Source organism: Lithobates pipiens, unplaced genomic scaffold, assembly GCF_037356315.1.
Source record: "Lithobates pipiens isolate NorthernLeopardFrog02 unplaced genomic scaffold, aLitPip1_a1.2 Scaffold_18, whole genome shotgun sequence".
Classification (NCBI taxonomy): domain Eukaryota; kingdom Metazoa; phylum Chordata; class Amphibia; order Anura; family Ranidae; genus Lithobates; species Lithobates pipiens.
The window spans coordinates 293,432,590-293,450,607 of NW_027507758.1; the positions used below are offsets into that span (position 1 = coordinate 293,432,590).

Consider the following 18,018-nt stretch of genomic DNA (forward strand, 5'->3'; position numbering starts at 1 on the left):
AAGAAGAAAACGCACTTATTTACAAAAAAATTTAACATAAACAAAAGAAAAACATTTTTTTTTCAACATTTTCTGTCTTTTTTTATTTGTTGCGCAAAAAATAAAAATCGCAGAGGTGATCAAATACCACCAAAAGAAAGCTCTATTTGTGGGAACAAAATGATAAAAAAAAATTGTTTGGGTACAGTGTAGCATGACCGTGCAATTGCCATTCAAATTGCTACAGCGCTGAAAGCTGAAATTTGGCTTGGGCAGGAAGGTGTATAAGTACCTGGTATTGAAGTGGTTAAGTTAGTGTTACTGCTACAGGGTGGCATCTGTGCGCAGGATCACGTATATATGCTTGATTCTGCACTTCCGCGTGTAAAGGGCACGCACACCCCACCGGTGGGCCGCTTCTGCTATGACAGTACACAGCAGAAGTCAATTTGCAGGTTCCGGGAAGAGAACACACACAATTTTTTTATACCAAAAACATGTAGCAGAATACATATTTGCCTAAATTTATGAGGAGATTTGATTTTTTTTTTTATTGGATGTGTTTTATAGCAGAAAGTAAAAAAATATTGTTTTTTTTCAAATTTTTGTTTATAGCGCAAAAAATAGAAAAAGCAGAGGTGATCAAATACCAAAAGAAACCTCTATTTGTGGGAAAAAAAATGACATATTTTCTTAGGGTACAGTGTTGCACGACAACACAATTGGCAGTGCCATATTGCAAAAAAATGGCCTGGGCCTGAAGGTGGTAAATCTTCCAGAAGCCAAGTGGTTAAAATAGAAGTTTTTTTGGTCATACTTCTCTTCTGGGTCACAGGAGTGCACTTTTGCACTCCTGTGACCCAGAATAAGCCAACAGTGGGCTATAAATCACCTCTTGGGTCTCAACAATGTTTGTCAGCCCACACTTGAATATTTTAAATACAACAAATATTTCTGTAATGTTTAATAAAGTACCTGTCTAAAGAAATGAATCTTAGAGTAGAAAAACTTTACTGAACGCCTAATGCCGTGTACACACGATTGGACTTTCCGGCAGACTAGGTCCGGCGGACCATAATCCATCGGACAATTCGATCGTGTATGGGCTCCAGCTGACTTTTTTCCCAAAAGTCAGAAGGACCTAGAAATAAAACATGTTTCAAATCTGTCCGACGGACTCCGCTTTCTAGCGTGCAAACCGTTCGTCTGTGTGCTAGTCCGACGGACCAAATACGATGTAAGGGCAGCTATTGGCTATTGAACTTCCTTGTTTAGTCCCATTTACGTCATCACGTTCGAATCCATCAGACTTTCCAACGGACTTAGTCTGGTCGTGTGTGGACAAGTCCATTCGTTCACAAAGTCCATCGGACCTCCACCGAAAGTCCGTCGGGAAGACTGTCAGACCTAGTCCGTCGAAAAGTCCGGTCGTGTGTACGCGGCATAAGTGTTCTATTCAGAAGTTTACTATGCTGTATCACTGGTTCAACTCAACTCAACGCCAATATAACAGTCTCAGTTGCTCTAATTAACAAAGGCAGTTAAGAAGTTTATTCTATTTTAATTAAGATGGAGAACTGAGACGCTGAATACTTTTTTACTCTGTATAATTTAAACCAGGTAAAGCCTCCTCAAGTTCATCATGATGATGGGAGGCCTTTATGCAAGATTATAGAAATTACAATATTCTCAAATATGTCATAATGTCATATACTCTGCAGACAAATAACAACAGATATGTGCACAGTGTCGTAGCTTATAGCAGTCAATTAAAAAGTGCCCATTCACATTTGTGCAGTTTATTGTATGTTCTTGTTGTAGACGTGTTGATGGAGGAATTGTTTGTTTTTTTCTTTCAGGCTGCTTGCTGAATTAAAAAAAATGGAACCATGTATGGCCAGCTTGACTCTCCTAGTTCAGCAATTAGCTACCCTACGTAGATTTACACAGAAGATCCTATTTTGAGTCCATTTAAGGGTCTTTTTTGTTAATTGAAGCGCTAATGAAGTTTCTTCTGGTCCCCCCAAAATACCTTGGCTTTAAGTATAAGCCAATATATTATTTGGACTCTTATTGTTTGGTCTGGTGCTCCTTCCATTGTTGCATGTTTTCTTCTGGTAACCTTCTTGGGTACCCACAGGAGGGAAGCCCTGTCTGTTGCGAGTAGGCTCCCTACTATGTGTTTACTCACGTCAAAGTCCCAGCACTTCTTGGATGATTTTATTTTCCTTGGATTTTCCTAATTTCAGTCATCCAAGGAATTAGTAGTAAGGAAAAAGTAATACCAATGGACACTCCTTACATCAGGAGAGAGAGAGATGAGAGTATTGTTAAAAATGCTTGCCATAACTCTCCTCATTTAGGTCACATCTATTTATGTCAGTTTTTGTCCATTTTTCACTAATTCATTATTCATTAGGGCATCATAATGCATGAAAATGCACAGAAAATCTGAGACCTTTACCAAGCGGCAGTGCAACACACCACTGAGATCTGAAATGATTCATTGAATAAAATTGCTTCTTATGACACGTGAAAGACACAGGAAAAAAAAATGAACATGTACAGACATGGGTATACAGAAAAACAGAAGCACTAGTAGGGAAGAAAAAGGTTGCTGATATATGAGGAAAGACCAAGACAGACATATGAGCAAACACAATAGAAAGAAAGAGAAAAGAAAAAAGTGTAATGAAGACATATTGCGAAAAAGAAAAATTGGAAAGGACAAAAAGAAAAGACTAAAAACAAAAAAATGTAAGGATACTAAAATCATTTGCATGTTGCTATAAATTTAAAGTAAGAAAATTAAACTAAATATTATGTTTACTGTGGATTTGAAAATAATTTTTGATTGGGCTATCAAACATTTGACAAATGATTCTGTGATTTCTAGTAATGCCCTTGAAAAAGACCTTCTGCCATACTGTTGATACCAGTTATAGCTTTTCCTCTATACAACTAGTTAAATATTTCTCCTAATGAATAACTTAGAATAATAAGCTTTGCAACTCCTGTAATTAAATGCCTGCTTGATTTAATTTCACGTACCCACACATCACTTAGCTCATCTGGCAAAGAAATATTAACAGTTTGTGAACTTGTGCTGTAGAATTGTATGCAATAGTTGTACGGTTTGTGTTTCATTTTACTGAAGATGTAGTGCTATCATGTAGTGTTTGATCTGCACAACTGATGGCTTAGATTGACATAACTCCTCTTGGCCCAAACCAATATAGTCAAAGCCAGTTACTACATAGAACAGCTTTGATAGGTTGAAAGATTTTTGTCCAATTTCCAAGCAGGCACAGTATAATATGGACTTTATTTAATCAGGATTTCTGAATGCCTCATGTTGCCCACAGCAAGAACAGTGCAAAGATATTGTCCAACATTGGGGCCACATATGGGGGATCCACTAGTAAATAAGGTAATTGGGTCCCACCATGGGATTAAACAAAGATATACATATTAATACACAATAATCAACACATCATTCTGATATACCAAAAATGTAAAATAAATAATTTTTTTTCCTATATTTTATGTCAATGGTCTACTACCAAAAGGACTTCTAGTAGGTAAACGACTAGCCCCACTAGGTGTTTGCCTCTATCTTAAGTATAAATAGTTTAATTCCAATAAATTCTCACCTCTGATGCTTTGGTATTATCGCCAACATCAGAAATTTTCACAGGCGTAGATCGCTGGGACACAGCCCCTTCTTCCTCTTTATCTGTTCCGGAGTCATCATCAGAGCTACTAGACACAGCTTCCTCACTTGGGGGAGGAGGAGCACTTGCAGCAGTTTTCCGCTGTAATACAGTCTCTTCACGATTTGTCTTGTTACTGCAATATAAAAATTACATTAGCCCAATGGAAAGCTTAGTCTAGCATGTTATGCAAAATACAACCACTTAAAAATTAAGTACATGAATGAGGGTGCCTCCTCATATAGTTCCTCAAATAGGTGTTGAAAGCAATACAGACAATGAAAAATTATAATACAAATACTATGATGTGCAAATACAAACCAGCTGCCCACTCAAAAAAGTGTAAATATACCTCATATACCAATGTGAAAACAAACAGGTAGGTACAGGCTTCCGGAGGACACGTAGTATGCAAAATACATTGAGGCTTAGCCGTTGACATCATATCCGGTCTGTCACCCACCTTCCTCCTCCAAGGGTGGAACGCACACTGGTTTAGTGGCAACGAACATCGGAGCATTGCAGCTGAGCTGATTGTATTGGTGTCTTGCAGGCACCCGCAACATAAGAGTAGTACTTGGATGCGTTTTATTGTTAGCAACCCTTTTTAACAAAACTAAGTACACTCTCTGGTATCTTTTTAACCCGATGGTATTGGAGAGAAATTACTGGGGCGATTACAAGTGGAAGATATCCAACAGCGGGTATTACAGTGTACTAAATGCTTGCCTGACACTTGCTTATGGTAAGTGCACATTTCACCTGGGCTGTGGAAAGATCACCTGTTCACTGGATAAGAAGAGGTTTGTGTTTTCACCTACATTGTCTGATCTTGAAAAAGACATTGATTAGAATCAATGTAGTTAGGTTGCACAATCTTTTGGCTTCTACAAGCAATTGCTTCCAAAGTATTCAAATAAGTGCCTACCTGTTTGTTTTTTTACAAAATACAACCCCTGAAAATGTATTTACATGCCTCTGTGTACCAACATGGAAAGTTCTTCACATCCAATCTCCGGATTATACTAAGACTGAGGACAGCAATTAGACAATTGACTTTGGACTATGTAGGACAGGGGATTCCATGGCCAGTGACATTTGGCACAACTCACTGAAATAAACTTCCATTATAACTCTATTGCTGATGAGGAGTTTCTCCTGACAGAATCCCTTGCCTGGAGCCTTAATGTTGAATATGGCATGGCAGTCCACATGTTCAGTTTTACTGGTTCAGTAGAAGGGCCATTATAGGTGGTTAGAGAAACAAAGAACTGTTGTGTCTTTCAAGAGGGCCGTGGCCGGATGGGATGCTGGTTGGGGCAAGTCAAACTATAAGTATATAGGATTTGATTTACTGATGGCAAATTGGTTATTCAATTTGTAAGGGAAATTGCACATTGCAAGGTAATTTCCCCTTAGAGCTTAGTGAATGATGTGAGGCTTTACTGACTTCCATCATCCAAATATGGGCAAGCAAAAATGTGATTATTTTGTTTACCCTGCATGTGATTAGGTATTCTTTGCAAAGTGCAACTCTGCCGCATTCACTAAGCTCTGGAGGAAACTTCCTTAAAAAGTAAACAGCCGTTTTTGCCTTTTGTACATCAACCCATATACAGGGACAAAGTATGTGGTGTCTTGTCCAGCTCCTTCAAATGTAGACCGCTTTAGAAAAAAAAAATACAATGTTCTGTTTTGAGTGAAAATCAATTCATTTTTAAATATTTGTCTACCCTAAACTGATTTAATATTATATCACATTGGTTGTTAATTTGCAAAAAAAAGTCTTGGTCCTTATATGACGTCATCTGTGATACTAAATATTTAAGTATTATAAACCCCCCAGTGGCATCATCACTGTATTGTACCTAATGTGTGCAGAGAGCAGAGCTGAGGGTGGGATCCGTTAGGCCCCACCCACTTCAAGCAGCCTCATAAAACTACAGGAAGGGGTGGAGACAAGACCAGTCACTCTGCACAAGGAGAGAGAGCAGCATTAACTGGTCTCTGTTACAGGAAACTCATGTTCCAAGGCAAAGGTTCACACTGGATTACTGCACAAATCTGGAAGAAATATACAAAGTAAATCAAGATTCAATGTGGAATGCAGATCCCCTTGTATTTAGGCAATAATCACTAACCCAGGAGCTCAGATTTAAAGAATTACCAACTTAAAATACAAAGAAGTGACATACACATAATTTAAAACATTTTTAGTCACATTTACAAAGATCTAGATAACACGTGAAATATTTCAATTACAGACTGGCTATATGGCATACTGTGGGCGATATAAAATGATTGATTGTTTGGCTAAGAGAAGCTTAACATTTATTCACAGGTTATTTGACCTTCACAGGAATTGCCATAAATGTCATAACAACTCCAACCAGAATAGACATATCCGATATTACAAATGCAATTATAGCAGGATTTTTTTTACCGCCGTGCACTTCCTACACAAAAATCATTTGCTCTGCCTATTTTATGTATGTATTATGAGCTGCTATGTGAAAAAGACGACAAATGAAATGTACATATAACGAGTCTTTTAAGCAAACTCTATATGATCGATGGAAAAAGCCTCAAAACTCAATATAAACTGTATTATTGTGCTTTGGATTATTAACTTAAGTACAATATATGCAAATTATTCTTTTAATTGCAATTCACAGCTATGACTTTCTTAAACGACTGCAAATGTCACATTTCTTTTCCATGCTACCACGGCAACAGTGCTGTTTGTGTACCGGACTTTCCAGATGTCATTTGAGTAAATAGTACTGTTCAACAAAACTGAAGTTCCATATTAAAGTCCAATTCCAAATAAAAAGAAAATCCCCAGCAGATAAAAAAAAAAAAAAAACAACAATCTGGTATTCTTTAACCGCTTGCCGACCAGCACATGACGATATACTTCGGCACCATGGCACGGCTGCGCAAATGGGCGTACCTGTATGTCCCCTTTAAATCGCAGGCTAGTGGGCATGCACACCTGCCACGTGAGAGTGCCCACGGACTCGATGTCTGCCGGTGGCCCGCGATCGTGACACGGAGAGGCAGAACCTAGCAACATGACAGGGATCTACTGCTCCCAGTCATCTCTGTCATTTTCTAGTGAGCCCATCCCCCCTACAGTTAGAACACAGTTAAACCCCTTGGTCACCCCCTAGTGTTTAACCCCTTCCCTGCCAGTGTCATTTAATCAGTGCATTTTTATAGCAATGATTGCTGTATAAATGTCCCTGGTCCCAAAATAGCGTCAAAAGTGTCCGATGTGTCCGCCGCAATGTCACAGTCATGATTAAAAATTGCAGATCGCCATTACTAATAAAAAAAGTAATAATAAAAATGCCATAAATTTATCCCCTATCTTGTAGACGCTATAACTTTTGTCCAAACCAATCAATATACGCTTTTTTTTTTTTAAACAAAAATATGTAGAAGAATACATATCCGCCTAAACTAAGGAAGAAATTCGCTTTTTTATATTTTTTTTGAGGATATTTATTATTGCAAAAAGTAAACAAATATAGCTTTTTCTTAAAAATTGTCGCTCTTTTTTTTGTTTATAGTGCAAAAAATAAAAAACGCAAAGATGATCAAATACCACCAAAAGAAAGCTCTATTTGTGGGAAAAAAGGACATCAATTTTGTTTGGGAGCAACGTTGCATGACCACGCAATTGTCAGTTAAAGCATCAGTGTCGTATCGCAAAAAGTGCTCCGGTCAGGAAGGGGGTTAAATCCTTCCGGGGCTGAAGTGGTTAATAAATTGCTAGGTTTCTTTATCTACCTCTACTTCACAATACACATTTATTTTTAACTTATTGGTTCAAATAGATGGAAACCCTTGCCATGATTTTCCTTTTATCATATTTTCATCTTTTTTTAACTTTTGTTGCATCTCAGTGCTGCTGTTCGCTTGCAGTCACTTTCTATTAACACTCATGCACTTCAGTGATAACTACATAGCATTATTCAAGGCAGGTTTCACAATGCTGCACAATGAATGTCAACAAGTCTGCTCATAGTCTCAACTGAAACATGAAGACAGAGACAAGTAATTTTCACCCCAACTCAGGATCAGTAAGCCAACCGATACTGAGCATTAGCCCAATTTTGTGCTTTTTCAAATGTATATATATTCTTATTTGTCAATCATCTAATTATATTAATTATATTATTGTTTACTTAGATTGCACCTGCTCCTGAGGAACTGGAGTGTACACCACGAAATGCTTCAAGCAATTTAGGATGCAATCTTTCTGTTTTTACCATGAATTTAGATGTTTGTTTTTACACTAATTTTATTTATTATATTATTATATTATTAAATATTGTTTATTTTATTTTTATGGATCAATAAGTGCAATACAATTGCGATTTTCTATGCAATCAGCTCTATATGTTATATTTCATATTGTACCATCAATGGATATCAGCTCATAATATGTATCATTGTAACTATGACGTAAAACTTGCATAACTTGCTGATGAGGCCATTTATGAAATAAAATATTTGTTTTTAATAAATTTTTTGTATATCAATTTACATTAAGTCTTCCCACTACAGACCAACTATTGGTTACGTACCTCATTTAAAGTCCCAAACCTCCCCTTCTTTTCATATGAACAGGGATGAAGATGCAATATGTATGTACAGTATCTCACAAAAGTGAATACACACCTCACATTTTTTGTAAATATTTTATTATATCTTTTCATGTGACTACACTGAAAAAATTACATTTTGCTACAATGTAAAGTAGTGAGTGTACAGCTTGTATAACAGTGAACATTTGATGCCCCCTCAAAATAACTCAACACACAGCTATTAATGTCTAAACTGCTGGCAACAAAAGTCAGTTCCCCCCAATGGAAACTGTGCAAATTGGGCCTAATTAGCCATTATCTCTCACCGGTGTCATGTAACTCGTTAGTGTTACAGTGTCTCGGGTGTAACTGAGGAGCAGGTGTGTTAAATTCGGTGTTATCACTCTCACTCTCTCATATTGGTCACTGCAAGTTCAACATGGCACCTTAAGGCAAAGAACTCTGAGAATCTGAAAAAAAGAATTGTTGCTACACATAAATATGGCATAGGCTATAAAAAGATTACCAAGACCCTGAAACTGAGCTGCAGCACCGTGGCCAAGACCATACAGTGGTTTAACAGAACAGGCCTTGCCATGATCAACCAAAGTTGAGTGAACGTGCTAAGCATCAAATTCAGAGGTTGTCTTTGGGAAATAGACGTATGAGTCCTGTCAGCATTGCTGTAGAGGTTGAAGGGGTGGGGGGTCAGCATGTCAGTGCTCAGACCATACGCTGCACGCCGCATCAAATTGGTCTGCATGGCTGTCCTCCCAGAAGATGATACACAAGAAAGCCCACAAAAAGTTTGCTAAAGACAAGCAGACTAAGGACAGGGATTACTGGAACCATGTCCTGTGGCCTGATGAGACAAAGATGAACTTATTTGGTTCAGATGGTGTCAAGTGTGTATGGCGGCAACCAGGTGAGGAGTACAAAGACAAATGTGTCTTGCCTACAGTCAAGCATGGTGGTGGGAGTGTCATGGTCTGGTGCTGCATGAGTGCTCCCGACACTGGGGAGCTACAGGTCATTGAGGGAACCATGAATGCCAAAATGTACTGTGACATACTGAAACCGAGCATGATCCCCTCCCTTTGGAGACTGGGCAGCAGGGCAGGATTCAAACATGATAATGACCCCAAACACACCTCCAAGCATGTTTCCAGACCTAAACCCTATTGAGCATCTTTGGGGCATCCTCAAACGGAAGGTAGAGGAGTGCAAGGTCTCTAACATTCACCAGCTCTGTGATGTCGTCATGGAGGAGTGGAAGAGGATTCCAGTGGCAACCTGTGAAGTTCTGGTGAACTCCATGCCCAAGAGGGTTAAGGCAGTACTGTAAAATAATGGTGGCCACACAAAATATTGACACTTTTGACCTAATTTGGCCATTTTCACTTTTATTCACTTTTGTTGCCAGCGGTTTAGACATTAACCACTTCGCGCCCGCCCTATAGATGAAAGACGGCTACAGAGCGGACGCTAACTGCCGGGAGGCCATCCCTGAACGGCCTCCCGTTTACTTCTGCAATGCACGCTCCCGCGAGCGCGCATCGGGGAAGTTCTGTGCTGGCCGTGTCCCTCGGCCAGTCACAGATCGCTGTAAACGGCCAATCACAGCGGCCGTTTACAGCATGATCAGCGTGTCCAATGAGAGATGATCTCATATGTAAACATATGAGATCATCTCTCAGCGCCGCTCTCCCTCCTCACACAGACAGCGTGTGAGAAGGGAGAGATCAACGGCTGCAGCGGCCGTAAGTTAAAAAAAAAAGTGCCATCCTCCCCCAGTGCCATCCGCCCCCAGTGCCATCCGCCCCAGAGCCACCTGCCCCCAGTGCCCCCTGCTAGTGCTATCTGTTCCCAGTGCCACCTGTTGTCAGTGCCATTTGTCCCCAGTGCCACGTATAAGTGCCATCTGTCATCAGTGCCATGTGTCATCAGTGCCACATAGAGCCATCTGTCATCAGTGCCACATATCAGTGCCATTTGTCATCAGTGCCACCTGTCAGTGTCACGTGCCATCTGTTGTCTGTGTCACGTGTCATCAATGCCACGTATTAGTGCCATCTGTCATCGGTGCCACGTATTAGTGCCATCTGTCATCAGTGCCACGTATTAGTGCCACGTGTCATCAGTGCCACGTATAAGTGCCATCTGTCATCAGTGCCACATATTAGTGCCATCTGTCATCAGTGCCACGTATAAGTGTCATCAGTGCCACGTATCAGTGCCATCTGTCATCAGTGCCACGTGTCATTGTCCTGGTGCTCCAGGGCCTTCAAAAGTGTAATAGGTAGTCAAGTTAGATGTGTAATTTATGCTCCTAGAACATGTGACGGCGCTCCCTGCATGTTGGGCCTCTCTATGTGGCCAGGCTGTGAAAAAGTCCCACACATGTGGTATTGTAATACTCAGGAGGAGTAGCAGAATTTTTTGGGGGGTGTCATTTGTGGTATACACATGCCACGTGAGAGAAATAAAATTTTTACAATGACAAGTTTGTGGAAAAAAAAATCTTAAATTTTGCAAAGAATTGTGGGAAAAAATGACAACATCAAAAAGCTCACCATGCCTCTTACTAAATACCTTGGAATGTCTACTTTCCAAAAAGGGGTCATTTGGGGGGTATTTGTACTTTCCTGCCTTGTTCGGGTCGCAAGAAGTGAGATAGGCCACCAGTACATCAGATGTGATCAATTTTGTATGATTCGCACCACAGCTTGTAGACTCTCTAACTTTCATAAAGACCAAATAATATCCACTAATTTGGGTTATTTTTACCAAAGATATGTAGCAGTATAAATTGTGGCCAAAATTTATGAAGAAAAATTAATAATTTGCATAATTTTGTCACAGAAACAAAGAAATATGCGTTTTTTTTCAAAATTTCCGGTCTTTTTTCATTTATAGAGCAAAAAATGAAAACCCGAGAGGTGATCAAATACCACCAAAAGAAAGCTCTATTTGTGGGAAAAAAAGGACAAAAAATTAATTTGGGTACAGTGTTGCATGACTGAGTAATTGTCATTCAAAGTGTGAGAGCACCGAAAGCTGAAAATTGGTCTTGGCAGGAAGGGTGTTTAAGTGCCCAGTAGGCAAGTGGTTAATGGCTGTGTGTTGTGTTATTTTGAGGGGTCAGCAAATTTACACTGTTATACAAGCTGTACACTCACTACTTTACATTGTAGCAAAGTGTCATTTCTTCAGTGTTGTCACATGAAAAGATACAATAAAATATTTACAAAAATGTGAGGGGTGTACTCACTTTTGTGAGATACTGTATATATACCTCATTTAACCACTTAGGGCAAACTGCAGTCATTGTATGCCAGTACTTTGCAGCTAAATACCATTGTTATGGAAGCAGATAGCTGGCTGGCTTTCAGATAAAAAGTGTTCTCAGCGGATTTGCCACAAGATCATTTTTAATCGGGGCGGGAGATGGCCTCCCACCGTGTTCCGGTCATCTTCGCTGCTTACTGGAGCTTACATTAGGGTAAATAAATTCCGTATTACCTACCCTACCCACCCCCATCTTTAACCACTTACCTGACTCCCACCATCTCTGCTTCAGTACTGTCTCAGCTGCAGCACTACTACTCCTCTTTCTGGGACACTGGGAGTAGCGGGAGCCATAGGCATCTGCTGTTGGCAAACTCCTGTGAGGAGGGAGCGGGGCGTGGGCTTACCAACACTGTGTGTTTCTGTGGACGCGCACAGCCTGGTTAAAGAGCATGCATGCGCAGGTGCCTCCATAGCACTTGGCTTTCTAAGGAGGAACCCAGAAGAAGGATAGGAAGACAGCGATGGTAGGGGACTGATAAAAATGAGGTGGGGACTGCTCTATGTAATGTCGTTGCACAGAGCAGACAAGTATGACTTTTTTTTTTTTAAACTTAAAAAATTTCCATTAGTAACACTTTAAACTGGAAATACATGTTACAACCAGAATGACATTTTAGTAATAATAACATCACAATACTTACGACGGAGGGGAGGCTTTCCTTATGGTATTAAATATTTTGAAGTGTCGCTTATTTCCTTTAAAGCTTGCTTAGGATTAATTCCATTCAGCGTTGCTGGTTTAAAAAGAGGTCTCTACAGTGTCCTTTCATAGCGTACTCTTCATAAAAAAAAGAGAGAATGTCCTCACTTTCCCTCTAGAAGCAGATCAACTCTTGGCTCTACTTAATGAAACCATGTAAGAGGGGCTGTACCGCTGACATAAATTTATTTGTACTGCCCTGCTAATGCTTATAATGATTTCAAGGACTTTGCAAAAGAACCCATTTGGCTGCAGGCATATCACATCCTAAATCGCTAAACTTTCTGAAAACTTCCTATTAACTCATTTCTCATAAACTCGTTGGTTTTATTTCTGTTACGTTATTTAACGAAGACACTGAAGTTCTCATTTTGCAGGGTCAATCACTTGTCTAGAAGATGGCTTTCAGATGTAACTGAATCATTTATATGCTAGACAAAAAAAAAAAAAAAACCTGGTTACCTGAGACAACTTCACAGTAAATGTGAAAATCTAATGTAATTATGCTGAGTACACAGCAATGTACTTAGAATTGTTATAGCTTGCAGAAAATGTTCAGAGCTTTAGTACGGTATAAACGCATGCTCAGGATACGCTATCCAAACACAAATAAGTTAATGAATGAAATAATAATTCTGATCAATAGACCTGCTGCTGGCCATTGAATTGAAAATAATGATGGTTAGAAAAGTTTCTCATTCAAACAGAAATTCAATTTTTAAAGTTATATTTTAAGTCAAAATTTAGCCTAAATGTTTTTCGGTTTGAAGAAAAGCGTAAGAACTATTGTTGTGTTTTTAAATCTACTCTCTACTTGCCAAGTATAGAGTTAATTACAAGTTATGCGCTCACTGTTTCATTGCTCACAGGGAAATATTCCCAACAGGGATGTAGTCAGCAACAAAAACCTGATAATCTAACACTATATAAAACTTTAAAAAGTTTGATGTTAACGTGACCCTGTCACACTGTAACAAAAAAAAAAAAAGTTTTCAGCAGGGCACAGTATTAGACACACCCAGATGTGTTGGATAGTAGTGGCACCCGTAGCGCTTGAAGCAATCAAGGATTAAACACACCACCCACCAAACCAAGAGCATAAGTATAAACCTCCTTCTTTAAGATGCTTGGGTATTTTCGTTGTTGTTTTCACATACAGGGCCACTTTAAAGAAGTCTGAACATCTTTCCTCATAGCCGAGCTCCTCCGTGCCATTTTTTAGTTCGGTTGCCCTTCTCTGCGCTTTCTTCAGTTCCAAGATATCCTTTTTGGTGTACCGGTGCCCAAAACGACAGCGTATATTCAGTGAGCACATGTTCTTAACCCCCTGAATACCAGCATGTTAGCCACCACAGTAATCACAAGCCTCTGTGGATTCTGGTTATGTTCTAATCGGCTCTGTGCATTTTGGTTATGCTCTCTGCTTTCTAATGACAGTGAGAGCAATAGCATTAGACCTAGGCACCAAGGTAAGCTAAAGTAAGTGCTGCCCTAGTGGCTGTTCTACTACAACAACCAGTAGTGGGCGCTTAATTGTTATTGCATTGTCATTTTTATGTAACTTTTTTATATACTCTATCTTCCATATTTTTGTAATTGTATTAAATGTACATTTCTATAAGTTATGCGCTCACTGTTTCATTGCTCACAGGGAAATATTCCTAACAGGGATGTAGTCAGCAACAAAAACCTGATAATCTAACACTATATAAAACTTTAAAAAGTTTGATGTTAACGTGACCCTGTCACACTGTAACAAAAAAAAAAAAAGTTTTCAGCAGGGCACAGTATTAGACACACCCAGATGTGTTGGATAGTAGTGGCACCCGTAGCGCTTGAAGCAATCAAGGATTAAACACACCACCCACCAAACCAAGAGCATAAGTATAAACCTCCTTCTTTAAGATGCTTGGGTATTTTCGTTGTTGTTTTCACATACAGGGCCACTTTAAAGAAGTCTGAACATCTTTCCTCATAGCCGAGCTCCTCCGTGCCACTTTTCAGTTCGGTTGCCCTTCTCTGCGCTTTCTTCAGTTCCAAGATATCCTTTTTGGTGTACCGGTGCCCAAAACGACAGCGTATATTCAGTGAGCACATGTTCTTAACCCCCTGAATACCAGCATGTTAGCCACCACAGTAATCACAAGCCTCTGTGGATTCTGATTATGTTCTAATCGGCTCTGTGCATTTTGGTTATGCTCTCTGCTTTCTAATGACAGTGAGAGCAATAGCATTAGACCTAGGCACCAAGGTAAGCTAAAGTAAGTGCTGCCCTAGTGGCTGTTCTACTACAACAACCAGTAGTGGGCGCTTAATTGTTATTGCATTGTCATTTTTATGTAACTTTTTTATATACTCTATCTTCCATATTTTTGTAATTGTATTAAATGTACATTTCTATAAAGTTATCCAGTAGAAGCAGATCAGGTGGCAAACAGGCAGGCTTTTTAGTGCAGTAAAGACACACAGGGAGTTATTTATTTATTTTATTTTAAACTGCATGGTGCCAAATCTGGTGCAACTCTGCATAGAAACCAATAAGCTTCCACGTTTTATTGTCAAAGCTTAAGTGAACAAGCTGAGGTTAGAAGCTGATTGGCTACCATGCATAGCTACAATAGATTCTGAGTGCAACAATTTTAGTAAATCTGCCTGATAATAACTCTTCTGCTATTAGATAAACACTTACCTGCCTGTTTGTAATTCTGCACTAGCTGATCGCAACACCCGAAGACTGGGACCAAGAAAAACCCAGGGAGAAGATGCTGGTAATTAATAGTGCCTTGAGTGCCCCCTTTTACTTTTCAGATATCATTCACATACTGTAGGGTGTGCCCTGTTTCTGCACTGATCTGCAAAGCTGGAAGTAGCATCTGGGACTGCAATGAGCAGATATGGCTGCCCCAATGCTTATACTATATTTAACTACAAACTCTACTTAGAAAAAACAAGACTTTTAAACACTGGCATACATACATCAATGAGATTATTTATATCAAGCGGTAATCTGTTACATGAACATGTGAAAAATATTTTAAGCTGAACACCGGGCAGAAATACTCTTGAATATCTACAAAAGGTGCTTTCATACCTTATACAAATGTAGTGATGTGTTCATTATTAGGAATTTTGATACACATTGTTATCCTTCAGCTTTGCAGGTCTGATTTGCCTGTACATCCACTTTTTAAGACCGCTGGCTGCTGCACTTTCTATACTCGCAGCCACCAGTCTAGTAACTTCCCCACTGTAGTTCTGCTGCAGCAAGCAGTGACGTAATTACGTCTCAAACCCTTGGTCTGAACCGCCCGCTGCGCCTGCATAATGAACCCTCAGCTCTGCCCTTAACTCAGCCCCAGCCCATTCTTTGTTTCAGCTCTAGCCCTGCACTTGTAAAGCTGTCACTTCCTGCATTTCCCGTTGCTATATGGGTAATGTAGTGCTGTTTCCCCATGCGGATGTGACATGTGAGAATACAGAAAGTCCTCCTCCCGGGGCATGGAAGTGCCCATTTTTTTTGGAGGGAAAGACGACATCACTAGGAACTGAAACTTGAGAATTAATAGTAAAAAAAAGGCATTTTGATTTATAATTTGTCAGCGTTTTAATAGAGCCTGATTTAGCAGGATCCTGGAGTTGGGCTTTAAGAAACTATAAATGTACTTTAATTCTTTGAATCCTTTGCCACAGCCATAGGATACTCTATAAGCTGGCTTTAGTGCACCCCGCCTCTTATACATCTATCTATAGTACATACACAGGTATATTACATAAAGCAATTACATGGAACAAAATTCACCCTCAGAAGTATACAAAACTAGGTAAAACAATAGTGAGGGAAATATGGAAATAAAAATAGAGCTACTGGAACATTAGTGACTGACCCTCCTGGTGTAATAGCAGGGCCTAACAAGTACCTGCATGTCAAGTTTAGCGTTCTAGAAGTGCAGGGAACGGTTATATAATTACTGAAAAGGGGCATGCAATGTCAAGTGCTGGTCTGCCCCCATCTTCCAAGTTTTGACTGGTGTTTACATAATACAGCACCCTGGGTATAAGGGTTTGCATTTGTCTCCTGAATCATTTGGAGCTACATTTAGTTACCTGTAAGTTTCCACTATTGTGTCAAAGTGGCAATTTACTAAAGTTGGAACAAGTACAAGTACATTTCGGCAATGAGTTGTTTGTCTCCAAGATGAGCGTAAGAAATAATATTGGTAGCAATTTTTTTGTTAGTGTTCTGCAAAAGATATGAATAACAGTCATCTTATATACAGTTTTACACAAACAAATTCTAGACACATAAAGCTTGCTTTTTTTGGAAAGAAAACAAATTGTTCAGCGCTTCCTAGTATGAAATAAGGCAGTAGAATAGATTATGAGGCTGAAGTTCCAAGTAGTGAGGTCAATTTTCCATGGAATAATCAAGCTCTCCATAATTGCATGATAGAATTATAACTGCATCTCTTAGTGAAAAGAAAACTAAAGCAATACACAATCAAAGCAGAATACAAATCTGGCTTCTGGGAATACTACATATTGTAATGAACATTAACAATGTTCTTTGGTCTAAACTTCCTGCTGCCCAACCTGCACACCAAGATCCACGTGTGGCCCATTGATATAGACAGTGCAGTTTGAGGGCTCCAACAGCCAGCAGTCTGTTTTTCTAGCCTAGCTGCTTACTCAGGGACATGAAAGGATTTTTTTCTTTAACTTGACTGAACTAGTTAGAAGATTTGGTTTATATTTCACACCTTACTTTCTTTTTTCTGTATTTTTTTTTCCTGCAATCGTTTGATTACCATTGGCGCCAGTCATTTTTTATTCATCCTTTTTTGTTTTTCTTTTGTCGGTTAACCCTAGTATGTTAGCCTTTGTTACTTTGTTGCCTATTTTGGACATCCCAGCAGTCTAAAAATTCCTGTGCCCCTTAATGGATGAGAAAGATTGGATTTTTGTACTCACCCTAAAATCCTTTTCTTGGAGTCCATTGAAGGGCACAGGTCCCTCCTTCTGTGTATTACAAAATGTTTTAAGTTGATCTATACTTAAATAACAAAAGCCCTGGCAGCCCAAGCAACTGCTATGAGGCCTAAAGTGAGGGGAGAACCCCATTAGAGAGGCTGTTAAACTGAAATTTTCAGTATTCAAACAGTGATATTCCAAATGCATAAAGAATCAGATTCAGATGCCACAAAGTCACAGAGAAACGAATGGGGGAGTTACATGGGAAACTCCCTGTACAAAGGTCTGAAACAAGGAGTGAAAAACCAGCAGTCCGTGAAACAATATAGATCGACCAGAAACCTGGTGCTAAAAAGTGCTAAGAGCTAAATGTGGATTCTGACACAGCTACAGGAAGGAGAGGATTTGTCCCACAGAGAAACTCCTAGGGTGGAAGCCCCAAATCAGGCTAATTGAAATATGCCTTCCATGTCTGATGATAGACCTTATGGGAAGTAGCATTTCAAACTGTGATGCCGCGTACACACGATCGGAATTTCAGCCAGCAAAAGACCAATGAGAGCTTTTCATCGGAAAATGCAATCGTGTGTAGGTTCCATCGGAATTTAGCTGTCCGAATTTCCGGCATTGATAGCGTGTTCTCAATTTTCCCGACGGAAAAACTTTCTATCGGAAATTCCAATCGTGTATATGCAATTCCGACACGCAAAAA

The 18,018-nt window shown here is 39.5% G+C and overlaps 1 protein-coding gene across 3 annotated transcripts in view; it reads right to left on the reverse strand.

Annotated features, from left to right (window-relative positions):
* FIG4 (FIG4 phosphoinositide 5-phosphatase) overlaps window positions 1-18,018 on the reverse strand; it is a 407,091-nt gene that overhangs the window by 125,041 nt on the left and 264,032 nt on the right. For all 3 annotated transcript variants that reach the window (XM_077487135.1, XM_077487137.1, XM_077487138.1), the window contains one exon: window positions 3,633-3,828. In XM_077487135.1, coding sequence (XP_077343261.1) covers window positions 3,633-3,828 — 196 coding nt within the window. The remainder of the gene's footprint in view (window positions 1-3,632; window positions 3,829-18,018) is intronic.